This window comes from Apodemus sylvaticus, chromosome 1 (assembly GCF_947179515.1).
Source record: "Apodemus sylvaticus chromosome 1, mApoSyl1.1, whole genome shotgun sequence".
Lineage (NCBI taxonomy): Eukaryota > Metazoa > Chordata > Mammalia > Rodentia > Muridae > Apodemus > Apodemus sylvaticus.
Genome location: NC_067472.1, coordinates 37,123,735 through 37,137,512, shown reverse-complemented (window position 1 = coordinate 37,137,512; position 13,778 = coordinate 37,123,735). Strand labels below are relative to the sequence as shown.

Below are 13,778 nucleotides of genomic sequence, written 5' to 3'. Positions count from 1 at the left end.
CAAGGCCAGACTGCTCTACAGAGTGAGTTTCAGGACAGCCAAGGCTACACAGAGAAACCCTGTCTTGAAAAAGAAAAGACATTTGTGATATTGTGAGTCTAGATATTTGTCTCAGTGGGGCTTCATCTTTTTACTTTTTTGTTAATTTTTAGTTTATTTATATGAATATCTTATTGGCATGTATGTCTGTGTACCATGTGGCCCTGGGGCTACATGGTTAGGAGCCAGCATGTGGGTGCTGGGAATCAACCCAGGTCCTTCAGAACAGTCTGCAATCCTGAGCCATCTCTCAAGCCCCACTGGAGTCCTCTCTAATGTCATTATCATAACTAAGAGGGCTAGGACAGTTTGGGGGTAACATCCAATAATATATGAACACTAATAGAAAACTAGAGTTGATTCATTCTAAATTTCCAGAAAAATCACCTTAACTAAGTACAGTATTTATTTTAAATATTATCTTCTGTCTAGAACAAAAGAAAAGAATATTGGCTGTTACATGAATTGTTTCCCACATGCTGTGCTGAAATTGTAGTCATAAACAGAGACGGCTTTACTTTAGAAGTCAGTGTGCTTTAAAACCTTTCTTTTCGGGTCCAGTGATTTGGGGAGAAATTGCTTACACAGTTAAAAATGTTCAGATCCATCGTAACAGAAACAGTACTTTGTCCACCCACCCCCCATTATGACTTTGAGATAAAAGGAAGGAGATTACTTGAGATCCATGAAAATGGACATCATTTTATCAGACTTTTTTTCCTCCTAAAACGTAGGCTAATTATTCTTTCTTGGCACCCAGCACACCCTCATCACTTAGATGTGTATGAAACATTTACCTCTTCTCTCTTTTTTTAAATTATAAACAAAAATATGAGGGATAACAAAGCTTATGAAAAAGAGAAGAAGAAAATAGAAGCTCCTCCCCTGTAAGAGTGGTGCCGTTGAAAGGTCATACATGAAACTGTCCCAATCTGTCTTCAGGATTGCCAAGAGCTACCAGGCATCGCCTGACCTGCGGCTGACCTGGCTCCAGAACATGGCGGAGAAACACACGAAGAAGAAGTGCTTCACAGAGGCCGCCATGTGCCTGGTGCACGCAGCAGCCTTGGTGGCAGAGTACCTGAGTATGCTGGAGGACCACAGCTACCTGCCCGTGGGCAGTGTCAGCTTTCAGGTGGGACAGACAGGTGCCACTTACGTTAGCTCCGCATCCAACCACGGGCTGGGTGCGTCTACCTAAAGGAATGTGTCCACAGGTGATCCTAGACGTGACAAAAGAAAAAGCAAGGATGTTTCCACCGCTAAAATATCTGGTCCTAGTTGTCTGGGTTGCCACCATTGAAAACCCCTGTGTTATCATTGCCTTGTCTAATGGCTGCACCATCTTTTAAAACATATTCATTCCAGTAATGGTACTTAGAGGTAACAGGAGCTTTGGGAGATATTCTCAGACATTTTAGACATTTGAGCATCCCCAAGAGCCTGTGAAGCAGGTGATAAGGAAGGCCATGTTACTTCTATTTCACTGATGTAAAAAGCAAGACAGCAGTTTTTAAAGATCATTTAAACTCTTTCTGGAGCATCTGTATTTGGCTTGTGTGGCAAGGAAGGGACACTGGTATAATGATTCCCTCACGAACCAATCCTTCAATTCTGTACCCCGACTTTGTGGGACTCCACTCTTGTCCAAAACTAAGGGGAAAAAAATCAAATTAACCTGAGATGGGAAAGAAATGACTCAATGGATGCTTTCTGAGAATAACCTGAAATTTACCCACTGCCAACAAGGGCAAATTGTGCCAGACCTAAAAACCCCTCCAGGGCTGCCCACTATCCCCTTGGACTATTATTACTGTGTGGTTTAGTTTGCTACTTAAAGGGCAGAAAAGCCTTAAACAACAACTGTTATGAGTAATTTTTCTTAAAGAAATATGTCTGTAGAGATGACCATCCTTGCGGCCTACAGGAGAGTCCTGGACGGTCTCCAGCCAGACTTGGGAAGCTGAGACAAGCGTTTATACTGCTCTTGTTTGAACTTCCGTGGATGGATGGATGAAAGGCTTTGTCCTCATTATTGTTCTTCAACACAGTTTTGTCATGCTTTGTAAAGGAGAAAGAAAAGATGACTCTAAGTAGCTTTCCCAGGCTTCGAGAAAAAGATACCGAAACCATTGCTGGCGGAGCCCCGAGCTTCTGGTTTCTCAAGTCCTGTTCATCTTCGAGCTGGGCCTTATCTCTGCTCATTGCTGCCTCTTGTCTTACAAAAATACTTACTCTTTGATTTCATTCTCAACAGATATATTTTAGTCTCAATTCAGAAATGTTTGTTATAAAACCCAGTGAAGTTCTCATTCTGAAGCGTAAAAGTATTCCGTCTGATTTCTAGTCAAGTGAATAAGAAAGTTTACAGAGATGCTTTGAACGGTTTGTTTTGTTCCCTTGCCTGTCCCTGTACAGCTGTAACGCTACCCTGCGGCTCCTCCGGGACACCCTTGTCCCTTTACAGTGAACTGCCACCCTTTTCTCAGCTCGCCTACCGAGCTGTTTCATATAGATCTCTTAAACCTTTTCCTAAACACTGCACTTTATTATTTACTACTTGATGCTTAAAAATTAACCAAATTTCACTTTTACTATTATGTTTAATAAGTCTTACTTTTTCCTTATTTTGCTTAGAAATTGGTTGCCTTTCTTATTCTGATCGGCACCAAGGTGAGATAAAATTCCAGAACACCTGGGGAAGTCTATGTTATCCTTATGTGGAGTGTACAGATCTCTTTATATTTTTTTTTATCGATTCCTTCCTTTTTTGTTTCTTTTGGATTTTGTTAGTTTTCCTTTGTAGTATTGGTGTTATATGAAACAGGGTCTTGTGATATAGCCCTGGCTAGCCTGGTACTCCCCAGGTTGAGCAGCATAGCTTTAAACTCACAGAGATCTGTCTGCCCTGTGCCGGGATTAAAGGCTCGTGCCGCTGTGCCCAGCTATCCATTCCTTCTGTTCCAGAACATTCACTGAATATTCATCCTGTCCACACGAACTTTATATTCTAGTAAGAGATGCCATGTAGTTAACTGTTCTGTTTCTCATTTTGTAACAACTAATGGTAAATAGAAGTATAAAGGACACGAGATGCTGTGATCATTATAGTCAGCCCCAGACTGGGGTCAGGGGAAGGATGGAGATTGTGAGAAGGGAGGTGGCAGGAACGGTGACGTGTACGGGCTTCTTAACATGCAGAACGTGATGAGCTGGATGTCCTTGGATACAGAACAGACTCCAAGCCATGCTGCTGTCTATGGGAGAATTCTTATGTTCTCCCAAGAATCCTACGAAGTCACTTTGGAAATGGGTGCTGGAAAATGAGTGATACCAAGCCCACATTAACCTAAGGAGACATGGAATTTATTGGCTTATATAGGAATTCCTGTCATAGGAATTCATTGGCCTCAGTAGTACTTGCCAGTCTAGACCTAGAGACCCAAGCTCATCCAACCTAGGTAATGTCTCCACCTTCTGTGCTGTAGGCACCATTCTTCACAGGCAGAATTTCCACACTTAAGATGCTAGATAAAGATTCAAGACTAGGAGAAGAGAGAAATCCCTCCTCTCTATAGTTGCAAAGAAAGTCTCAGCGCATCTTATTGGTTCTCACCAGGTCCTGTGTTTATCCCTGAACAAATCATAATGGTGAGCAGGTCCTGTGTTTATCCCTGTATCAATCATAATGGGCAAAGTAGTAAAATGATCTGATTAGCTGATTACTTATCCCATAGTCACAGGTCACACTGAACATTACCCGTGTTTTTCTAAAAGAAAATTAAGATACTTTATGTCACAGAAGAATAAAGGAATTCAGACAGAATTAGCAACAGGTAGCCTCTGCTGATGGCTTTTTCTCTTCCCTTCCTTCTTTCCTCCCTCACCCTCTCTCTTTGACAGGATCTCACTATCTTGAACTCAGAGAGATCCATCTGCCTCTGCCTCACAAGTGCTGGGGGTTTTAGGCTTGTGCCATTATGCCTGCCTCTACTGCTGACTTCTTAAACGTCCTGCTTTAGTTTTTAATCTCACTGTAATAAGATTGAGCCTTTAGGAAAGACTTGTAAAGCAGAGATAATGTTCAGGAGAAATAACTTGGAAGACAGTGAGGGCCAAGCCACTGAGATCATCGGAATTCTATCCCTGGAGTGCAAGCAACACTGACCTCACAAACACAGATATGGTTGTTACTTTTACACCCTCACTCTGAAGCCAGGAATGTCTGCCCAGAATCTTTCCCCGCCGTGAATTACAGCTACGGAGCTGTAAGCTCCTACCCAGTCCTCTACGAGTAGAGAAATCTCATACAGTTCTGGTAGTGCCGGTATCCTAAGGAATTAGATCCCTTCAGCTGAATTCTTGTCCCCTCTGCCATCATCATAATAAATCACATTTTGAAGAAAGATTGGTCACAGGGGACTTTGAAAAACTCTGTGTTCATAAAACTGTATTCCAATGTAACCGCGATGGTCTATGGCAGCTGCCCCCTTATGGGTTCCTAAGGGTGATTCCCGTGATCTTGTACGCCAAAGCGGAAGGTGCACAGCCTTTATTTCACAGAGTGCGTCTGAGCAATTGCTGGTGACTGACTGGAGCATTATGCTGAGAGTTTTGAAGTATACCCCAGCTTCCAGGGCAAGTGTGACCAGTGTGGAGCTATGCCTGCTGTGTACGCAGCAGTAGGAAGGCGTGGCCTGGGTGCTCTTTGCAGTTCCTGCACAGTGGAGGGTTCCCATTTTGTCTCTATACCATACTTACTTCTTCCATAGCTGTAAGCCAAGAATGGCTCTTGGCCTATCAGAGGTATTAATGACCCTGCTAGGATCAGAGTTTGGATGAGGCAAGCAGGATATGGGCAGCACAAAGTGTAAAGATAAACTTGCTGTCAGAGGCAAGTCCCAAGTCAGCAGTCCCAGGACCCTGGACATGAGCACTGCCTGAAGGTTTATGCCCTGGGTTTCCCATCTGAGCCAGCCCTGCCCAAGACATGACATTCCCTGGTAAGAGGCTCTCATGCCTATGGTTTATATAAAGGAAAACCACAGAAACAAATGGGGAGTGCAGATTCTGAACTATGTAACAGCATTCATAAAGACATTCTCGCCCATTGCTTCCCTGTGTAATATTATACTTAAGTAGCTCAAGGTCACTACTGTAAGGAGCAGCATGCTTCAGCAAAACAGGAATCTATTTTCTACTCACTAGCCTGGCCCTTAAAATCCAAGGCTCTCCCTATTTGTCCCTTAGGGTTAACTCACTAACAGTAAGGTTGTTTCAGCTAAACTGTTGCTATATTAAGGAAAGTGTCCTTTCTAGAACGTTGCCTTATGGTTAAGAATTATGGAGTTTGGTGACGAGTTTGCACCGTGTGACCTTTCAAAATGAACGGCTCACAGGGTGGAATCAGAGACTGTGAGCTACCATGGTCTGGTGAAGGACGTCGAGCTTAGCTTCTTCATCTGTCTGGGTTTTGTGGTCCCTTGCTTGTCAGGTCCTCTGTTCCCTGGCCTCACAGTGGGTTCTCTTACAGAATATTTCTTCCAATGTGCTTGAGGAGTCTGCAGTCTCCGATGACACCTTGTCACCTGACGAGGACGGCGTATGCTCTGGTCGGTACTTCACTGAGAGTGGCCTGGTGGGTCTCCTGGAGCAGGCTGCAGAGCTCTTCAGCACGGTCAGTGTCTCCAGGGCTCATTCAGCCCTTCAGCACACTCACAGGAGCGTGCAGGGCAGGGCTGGGCCTGGCCGGATGATCCCAGCTAGGCCCAGTGGAGACATCAATGTCCACAACTGCATCAGCTCTCCAAGGGAGGAGAGACGGCCTTTCACGTGGACATACTCTTATTTCCACAGTGTGCTCATTTGGCCAGGAGCAGTTTCACAGTGTTATTTCTATTTAATGGGGGTAGAAACTAAGCCACGGAGAGTGAAACAGTTTGCCCAGGTTACACAATATTCTCAGTCCCTCATTTTCCCACTCACAGGAAAAAAAGAAAATAGGGGAGGAGAGAGACCCTGAGGATCTCTGATGTCTTCCACATCTGACACTCAACTGGTCTTCAAGACCCGTACACAGCAGGGCAGCTCAGAGAGATGGCACCGCAGAAGCCACACAGCCATCCCTTAGCCCCATCTGGGTCACCTAGTGAGAGAAAAAGCACAGAGCTCCAGTTCAGGCCAAGGTGGCAGGCAGGCTGCTCATAGTTTTCCATTTCACCATTGCCCTCTGCCCCCATAGTGAAGCCACTTAAGTGTAGCACTGTTTACCTCCCTGTATTATTATTTCCCATCCTCTCCTCTTCACCCCAGACTCCCTCCCCGGACTGTCTACGTCTGGTGTTTGTGTTCACTGCCTTTACTCTGCTGTCTTTGATTTCCAGTTTAGAAATCAGAAAAGAATTTTTAACTTAATTTTTAGTTACAAAATTAGCTTCCTTATTATATTTTCCCATATACATATCGTTTTACTTTCCCCCACACACACACACACAAACACACATACACATATACCCTTATTTTCCCCAAATCCTAGAAAGTCAATTGGTGAGAACCTTATTAGCTCCCTGAGGCCCTGCTGGAGAAGAACCTCTGGTAAACTCAGAAGCCATGAGCACACCTCTCCAAGGCCCTCACTGCCGTTTTCAGTTTGTGAAAAGCCTCCCCCTGGTCAGCATTGCCATACAGGGCAGCAATGTTCACCATAAAGACAGCAATGCAACTGGTTTGACCTGAAAGCTATGGCTCTCGGAAGATGCCCAGACGGGCCTGCATTCCATAAAGCACGTAAAGATGCTCTCCTATATGTTATTTGCGTACTTAACTCTGGTCCCTTGTCTTAAACTTCCAGTGCATTAACTAATCTCCTCCTTCCCAGGGAGGCTTGTACGAGACGGTTAATGAAGTCTACAAGCTGGTCATTCCCATCCTGGAAGCACATAGAGATTTCCGGAAGCTGACCTCTACTCACGACAAGCTGCAGAAGGCCTTCGACAACATCATCAACAAGGTAGCTGGGGATGAGCCCGGTCCATAGGTTCTGTTAGCCGGAGTCAGGTGACCCTGCCCTAATGCTGCGCCACCATCTCTCTGGCTATAGATTCCCCCACCCAGCCCCTACCCCAGTCCACCCCACCTCCAAGCTCAGCTCATCATTGCTGTAACTCTCCATCAGACAAGGAAGGGCCAGCAATGCAGTGTAGCAGACTGGATTGCTTTACAGCTAGGAAATGTGAGGATTTTAAAAATTGAGTTAAATGAAGGCCCTAGAAGTCTCTCATTGGATTTCTTTCATTATCATTTCTGGGGTTTATTATGTAAATATTAAATCTGCTTAACAGAGGGGATCTTCGTAATGCCAGCTGTGAGGATAAATTGTTTGCAGCCCAATAGCCAGTCGTTTTAGCCGGGTAGATCACCAGTAACCACAGCTAAAGAACGCTTCTCTCTACTCCTGTGGCAGGACCATAAGAGGATGTTTGGAACTTACTTCCGAGTTGGTTTCTACGGATCCAGATTTGGGGATTTGGATGAGCAGGAATTTGTGTACAAGGAACCTGCAATTACGAAGCTCCCCGAGATCTCACATAGACTAGAGGTGAGAGAGTGAGGCTGTGCGCGTGACTTTGTGCATTCCCCCCAGTGAGGCAATATGTCATTTTTAAAATATGTTCATTGCTGACCTTTAAATTTTCTACCTTGCATTTGTAGTACGGGGGAGTAGGCAAGATAGTGAATACCATACAATTTGGACATTTTTCTCTTGAATCCTGTGTGCGTTTTACAGAGTCTAAAGTTTAAATCTTGAATAGTGATTTTTTTCAAGACTGTATCAAATTCAGTCAGCATCCATCCTTCCTTACAGCCCCCTTCCATACATGACCAGTGTGGACCCACAGGCATTGGGCATAGTGCTTTTTGATTTGAAGGTTGTCATCTTGATTTGGAAGCCATCTGATAACACTACAGAATCACTCCACTCAGATACAAAACAATTGGAAAACAGCCATGGTCGGCCTCAGCTGCAGCCTGGCAGTTACTCTATGAAATAGGAAACAGTAGCAAGTTCTGAAAAGACAGAGCAAAAAGAGATAGCATAAAGAAAAGCCAAGAAAACAGAAGCAGAGATTGAGAGGAACAAATGTAAGAGTCCCTCAGGCTGAGAGACCAGGGTCCTGTGAAGAGCCGACTCTACCCACTCCTCCCTACTTAAGCTGCCATGCCACACTTTGACTGTGTCCCCCCCCCCTCTTGTGACTGGAAAGCTTAAGAACTTGTGTTGCCCAATTGTTTCCTGCACTATTGAGTCCTGCCAAAAAAGGCGAGAAGACTGAACTCTGGGAGGCTGTGGCCTAGTCAGGTTGGGTAGCTTACCCAAAGTCATTCACTTCACAACAAGGAAAACTAGGCATCGGCCCAGGCTCTTAACTCCCTAATATTGTGTCCTCTGCTTAAGATTGGAAGTATGTTTCTTGTCTCCTTGCACACTGGCCTGTCACGCTATGAGAAGTCCGGCCTCTCCAAATTTTCAGGGTACCAAATGTGAATCATGCCCTACCCATGGAGCTGCCTCCAGAAATCTGGTGGCATTGGCTGAATTTGAGAGCACGCATCTGCACTGCAGGAGGCCTAGGCATTTGAGTGTGCCGAACTCCTTACACTTTGATTTCTGGTTTAGGAAGTGCTTAGGTTTGCTTCTTAGCTCGGAGGGACCATCAATAATCAACAAATCCTGCCTTGTGCTTGTTCCAAAGAATTGCAAGCTTTCAAAATGAATTTTATGTAATCCCTGGGCCTCTCTCTTCCCTAGGGATTTTATGGCCAGTGTTTTGGTGCAGAGTTTGTAGAAGTGATAAAAGACTCTGCTCCTGTGGATAAAACCAAGTTGGATCCTAACAAGGTATGGAAAAAAAATATACTAAAGCAGTCATCAGGCTCTACCCTGAAAGTAGAAAATGGCATTCTGGGTCTGGACTCCCCAGTCCTTCAAATATAACCATGGTTTGGCTTGGGTTTTTTTTTTGGGGGGGGGTGTACACATGTATGAGTGGAGTGTATGCACGTGTGTATGAGGCTCACTCTCCCACACATGCCCACATGTGCAAGCTAGAATTTAGCACCAAGTGTCTTTCTCTATCATGCACCACCTTATTTTTTCTACCCGGGTTCCCTATTTGGCCAGCAAACAGCAGGATCTACTGTCCCTACCACCCCTACCGCAGCGCTGGGGTACACATGTGCAATGCTGTGGCTTTTATCTGGGTACCGGGGAGCTGAGCTGGAGCTCTCACTTTACCCACCCCTCCCATTTAGAATTTTTGAGACAGGTTCTTGCTGTGTAACTCAGTCTGGCTACACACCAGCTCTGCGTTTAGCTAAATCATTTCTTGTCATCCCACTACAGCCCTTAGGATTAGGTTTGGTTGTTTGTACTTTATAAGATAAAGTTGGGGCTTGGAAAGTTTGGACCACTTTCTAAGATGACGCTAATGGTGGAGCGGCTCCTCCAGCATGAGGTCTGATCCACCCACGGTCTTCTTCATTACCACAGCTTATTGATACATTTCTGTAAAATATGTAAACTTTCTACTTAAACCGTGTTTTAAAATTCCGACTTCTGGGCCTGGAGAGATGGTTCAGCAGTTGAGAGCACTTCCTACTCCTCCAAAGGACCCAAGTTTGGTTTCCTGCCCCGCCCCCCACATCAGTCTGTAACTCCAGCTGCACGGCATCAGCTCCCTCTCTGGCTTCCAGAAGTGCATGCACACTTGAGGCAAATACAGTGTCTGCGTGGGAATGCGCAGCCTGTGTGTGTGCATGCACGTGTGTGTGCATGTGTGTGTCTAAAAACTGCAGCAGCTTCTGGCTGGTCATAGTTAGTGGCCTCGTTCTTTAAGCTGCAGGCATTCCTTCTAGCCAAAAGCAGGATTGCTGTGGTAATGGAGGAAGATCAGGGCCACAGGCTTCGTTGGTCTCAGTTCCACGCCAATGTTCCATCCCAGGCTGAGACGGTAGTGCTGTCCAATTCTGATGCTGACAGCTCACATGTAGCATCACAAGTTCAAGACTGCCCTTGTTTCAAACATGAGCCTCAGCTGGGGCCCCCCACACCTCTCACACCGCCCATGCTTCTGGCCGGCTACAAATTTGGTTCTTACGACACCCTTGGGTTAGCTCACTCTCCAGGATAAGCTCAAGGCCTGAAAACAGTACCACAGTTCTGACTGCAGCTGTACGATAACGGATTCACAGCGAGCAAGGTCGGGAGGAAGGCCGGTCTCTGTGCGTGTCCGTGTGTGCGGTCCCCGAGTGTGTCCCTGAGTTCTGGATTACAGAAAGATGATCCTCATAGGGACGGACTGGCCAATACAAGTGTTTCTACATTTGTCTGAACACTCACTTGAGAGACATTCCCCAGCTGAGGCCTAAGAACAGTCATGACAAGCATTGGACAGAAATGTTTAGAGTCCTTGGAGGATAAGGCTGGCCATGTGCCTGGTCATGGGAACAGCCCTAGTGACCTTCCCAGCATCAGGCCTTTCCCCACTTTTAGAATTCCCAGGGTAGGCTGTGAGTTGGGAATGAGACTCCTAACCCAGACTCACGCCCAGATTTCATTATCTCAAGTGATGTACACTGTGAGGTCAGTGAGCCATCCTCCCTCCTCTCTGGTGAGTGTCCCGCCCTGAAACATCGCTCAGTCCCATCTTTTCCTTGTGTTTTTAAAGAACTCTTCTTTGTTAACAGGCACCCCACCCCCCTCTCTCTCTCCGCCTGTTTCTCTCTGTGTTTCTCTGTCTCTCTTTCTCTTTCTCTCTGTCTCTCTCTTTCTCTTTTTCTATTTCTCTCTGTCTCTCTGTTTCTGCCTGTCTCTGTTTCTGTCTCTCTCTGTGTCTCTCTGTCTCTCTCTCTCTGTCCTTTCTTTCTCTTTCTGTTTCTCTCTGTATCTCTTTTTCTCTTTTTGTCTCCCCTTCTTTGTCTCTCTTTTTCTCTTTTTCTCTGTCTCTCTGTTTCTGTCTCTGTCTGTTTCTCTCTGTCTCTCTATTTCCCTGTCTCTGTCTCTGTCTCTCTCTGACTTTCTCTGTTTCTCTCTGTTTCTGTCTCTTTCTCTCTGTCTCTCTTTTTCTTTCTCTCTTTCTTTTTCTCTTTCTCTCCGTCTCTGTCTGTCTCTCTCTGTCTCTGTCTCTCTATTTCTCTGTCTCTCTGTCTCTGTTTTTCTCTATCTCTCTCTGTGTGTGTCTCTCTCTGTCTCTCTCTCTCTCTCTCTCTCTCTCTCTCTCTCTCTCTCTCTCTCTCTCTCTCTCTCTCGTGCCTGTCTGTCTCTCTCTCTTTTGCCACCACTCCCTAATCTCATTCAGCCCTTAGTGGTCACCAAGCTGAGCCCTAGTCCCCGATCTGTGTAGACTTGCCTTTCCGGAGGAGCATATGTGGCACGTACACACTCCTTCTACTCAGCCTACCACATCCATGACTCACGTGGTGAAATCGCGCCTTCCTTTCCATGCTGAGTGGTATTGTGTTGATGTGCCACATTTCACTTAGTATCTCCAGTAGAGGGACACTCGGGCATTTTCTAGTCGTTTATTATGAACAATGTTGCTCTAGCTCAGTGGTTCTCAGCTGTCCTAACTCTCAGCCATCCTTCTGTTACGAATCGTGATGTGAAAGGGTCATTCTACACCCCCAGTGGGGTCGTGACCCTCAGGTTGAGAGTGGTGGCTGTGTTGCAGCTGATGATCACCTGGATTCCTCATGGTGTTATTTGACTTTCCTGAGGAGTCCGTTTCCGTTCACCTCATACAGCGAGGGCAACAACAGATCAAAGAAAGGGTTCTCTTCAAGTGTAACTTGGTAAATTGGGTTTATTGGTGTTACTTACAGAACATGGGTACTCATAATCTGCTGTACCACCATGAAACCCTCCACATAATTTATGGACGGCCACTCCCCCAAAGAAACTCCTCCCCTCAGCTAGTGTTTGCAGCTTAATCATTGGGGAAAGAGTGGGAACCGGTAGTGGAGGGGCAGACAGAAGTGCTACAGTAGCCTACCCTCTTCCTTCATGTGGGTGATCATAGCGTGGGTGTTCAAGGCAGCTATAGGCACACCAGGCTAAGGAAAGCCCCCACACAAGTACTGTGTACACATGTGGGAGCGGGGCTCCTGTGTGGGCGGCATCTGGCTGTGTGAGGAGCCTTGGCTGACAGACATGCACCCTGCATTCCTGGTGCTCATTTGAACATTCCGGCTGCTCCATCCTAGCAAACACTTGCTATTACACAGTTCCTCAGTGTAAGCATTTGTACTACCTAGAGAGCAGGCCCTCATGGTGGCCACTGAGTAAAGGAAGATCTTTGTCCTTGGAACAGCAGTTGGCTGACTTTGCTATGCTAGAGGGGCCACAGGTGAACCTGTCTCTTCCCTTAAGACCTTTCCCTTCCTCCGCCTCAAGGGCCTTTCTTTGCCTGGGGTAGAGAGGAGAAAGGGCAGATTCTGAATTCCAGCCTGAGGTATTTGGCATTGGTGGCTTTCCAGATTGGAAAGGAGTGTTGGGCTCTGTCCCAGCCTGCCTTCCCGAGGCACCCTGCATCTCTTTGGCTGAGTGGCTCATCTCTTCCCATCTCCTCACCTCTTCCTCTCCCCGCCCCCCACCCTCAGGCATACATACAGATCACTTTTGTGGAGCCTTACTTTGATGAGTATGAGATGAAAGACAGGGTGACCTACTTCGAGAAGAATTTCAACCTTCGGCGGTTCATGTACACCACCCCCTTCACGCTGGAGGGGAGACCCCGTGGTGAGCTGCACGAGCAACATCGCCGGAACACAGTGCTCACCACCATGCACGCCTTCCCCTACATCAAGACCAGGATCCGAGTCAGCCAGAAAGAGGAGGTAACGCACCTGCGGAAGTGGCCATCTCTGGGAAGACAGGGCCTGGGTGATCCCCCAGACCCCACACCAGCTCTGCCTCATGAGACTGAAGGGAAACCTGAGATAAGAAAAGGAAGGAGGGGAAGAGAAGGGCTGGGCTCAGTGGCACGTGCCTATAGCCCCAGCACCGAGGGCTCAGGGACAGGTGGATGGCTGCGAAGTCAAGGCCAGCCTTAGCTATGTAACAAGTCCTGAGCCAACCAGAGCTACAGAGTAAGACCCAACAAGCATGTGCCAGCCCTGGGAGGGCATGCTTATGATGCCAGTACTCCAGAGGCTGAGGCAGGAGCATCTTGAATTTAAGAGCATCCTGGGTTACATAGCAAGTCTAAGGCAACCTAAACTATTTAGCAAGATCTTGTCTGAATAAACCAGGGCTGGAAACGTAGCTCAGCGCTAGGGCAGTTGTCTAGCCTGTGCAAAGATATCCTTGAAATATTGTCTCAAGACTATTTTGTCACTCTTATGCAACCAAGGAATTTTATTCAGTGAGTTACAGCTTTCAAAACCACCATTAAATATTTAGCTCTTTAAAGTTATTTATTTAGCATGGTTTACATATTTAATCATGGTATTTCCATTTTAATTACAAACTTATATGTCTAGATAGTTGTCCCTTCATATTCTTAGGTTTTTATATCCATAGAATCAATCAAATTCAATTGGCAATTTGAAGGGAAATTTTATGTATATACAGAATTTGTATGAATTTTCCCCTTAAAAAAATAAAAGCTTCACATACATGTAAGCTCTTCTGAGCAGATAGAAAGGAACCTGTTGCCCAGCATGTGTCACACACCTTTAAT

The 13,778-nt window shown here is 46.0% G+C and overlaps 1 protein-coding gene across 3 annotated transcripts in view; it reads left to right on the top strand.

Moving 5' to 3' along the window:
* Window positions 1–13,778, top strand: part of Dock8 (dedicator of cytokinesis 8) — a 196,820-nt gene that overhangs the window by 170,727 nt on the left and 12,315 nt on the right. For all 3 annotated transcript variants that reach the window (XM_052187973.1, XM_052187992.1, XM_052187982.1), the window contains 6 exons: window positions 982–1,174; window positions 5,573–5,716; window positions 6,917–7,048; window positions 7,502–7,636; window positions 8,849–8,938; window positions 12,697–12,933. In XM_052187973.1, the coding sequence (XP_052043933.1) occupies window positions 982–1,174; window positions 5,573–5,716; window positions 6,917–7,048; window positions 7,502–7,636; window positions 8,849–8,938; window positions 12,697–12,933 (931 nt within the window). The remainder of the gene's footprint in view (window positions 1–981; window positions 1,175–5,572; window positions 5,717–6,916; window positions 7,049–7,501; window positions 7,637–8,848; window positions 8,939–12,696; window positions 12,934–13,778) is intronic.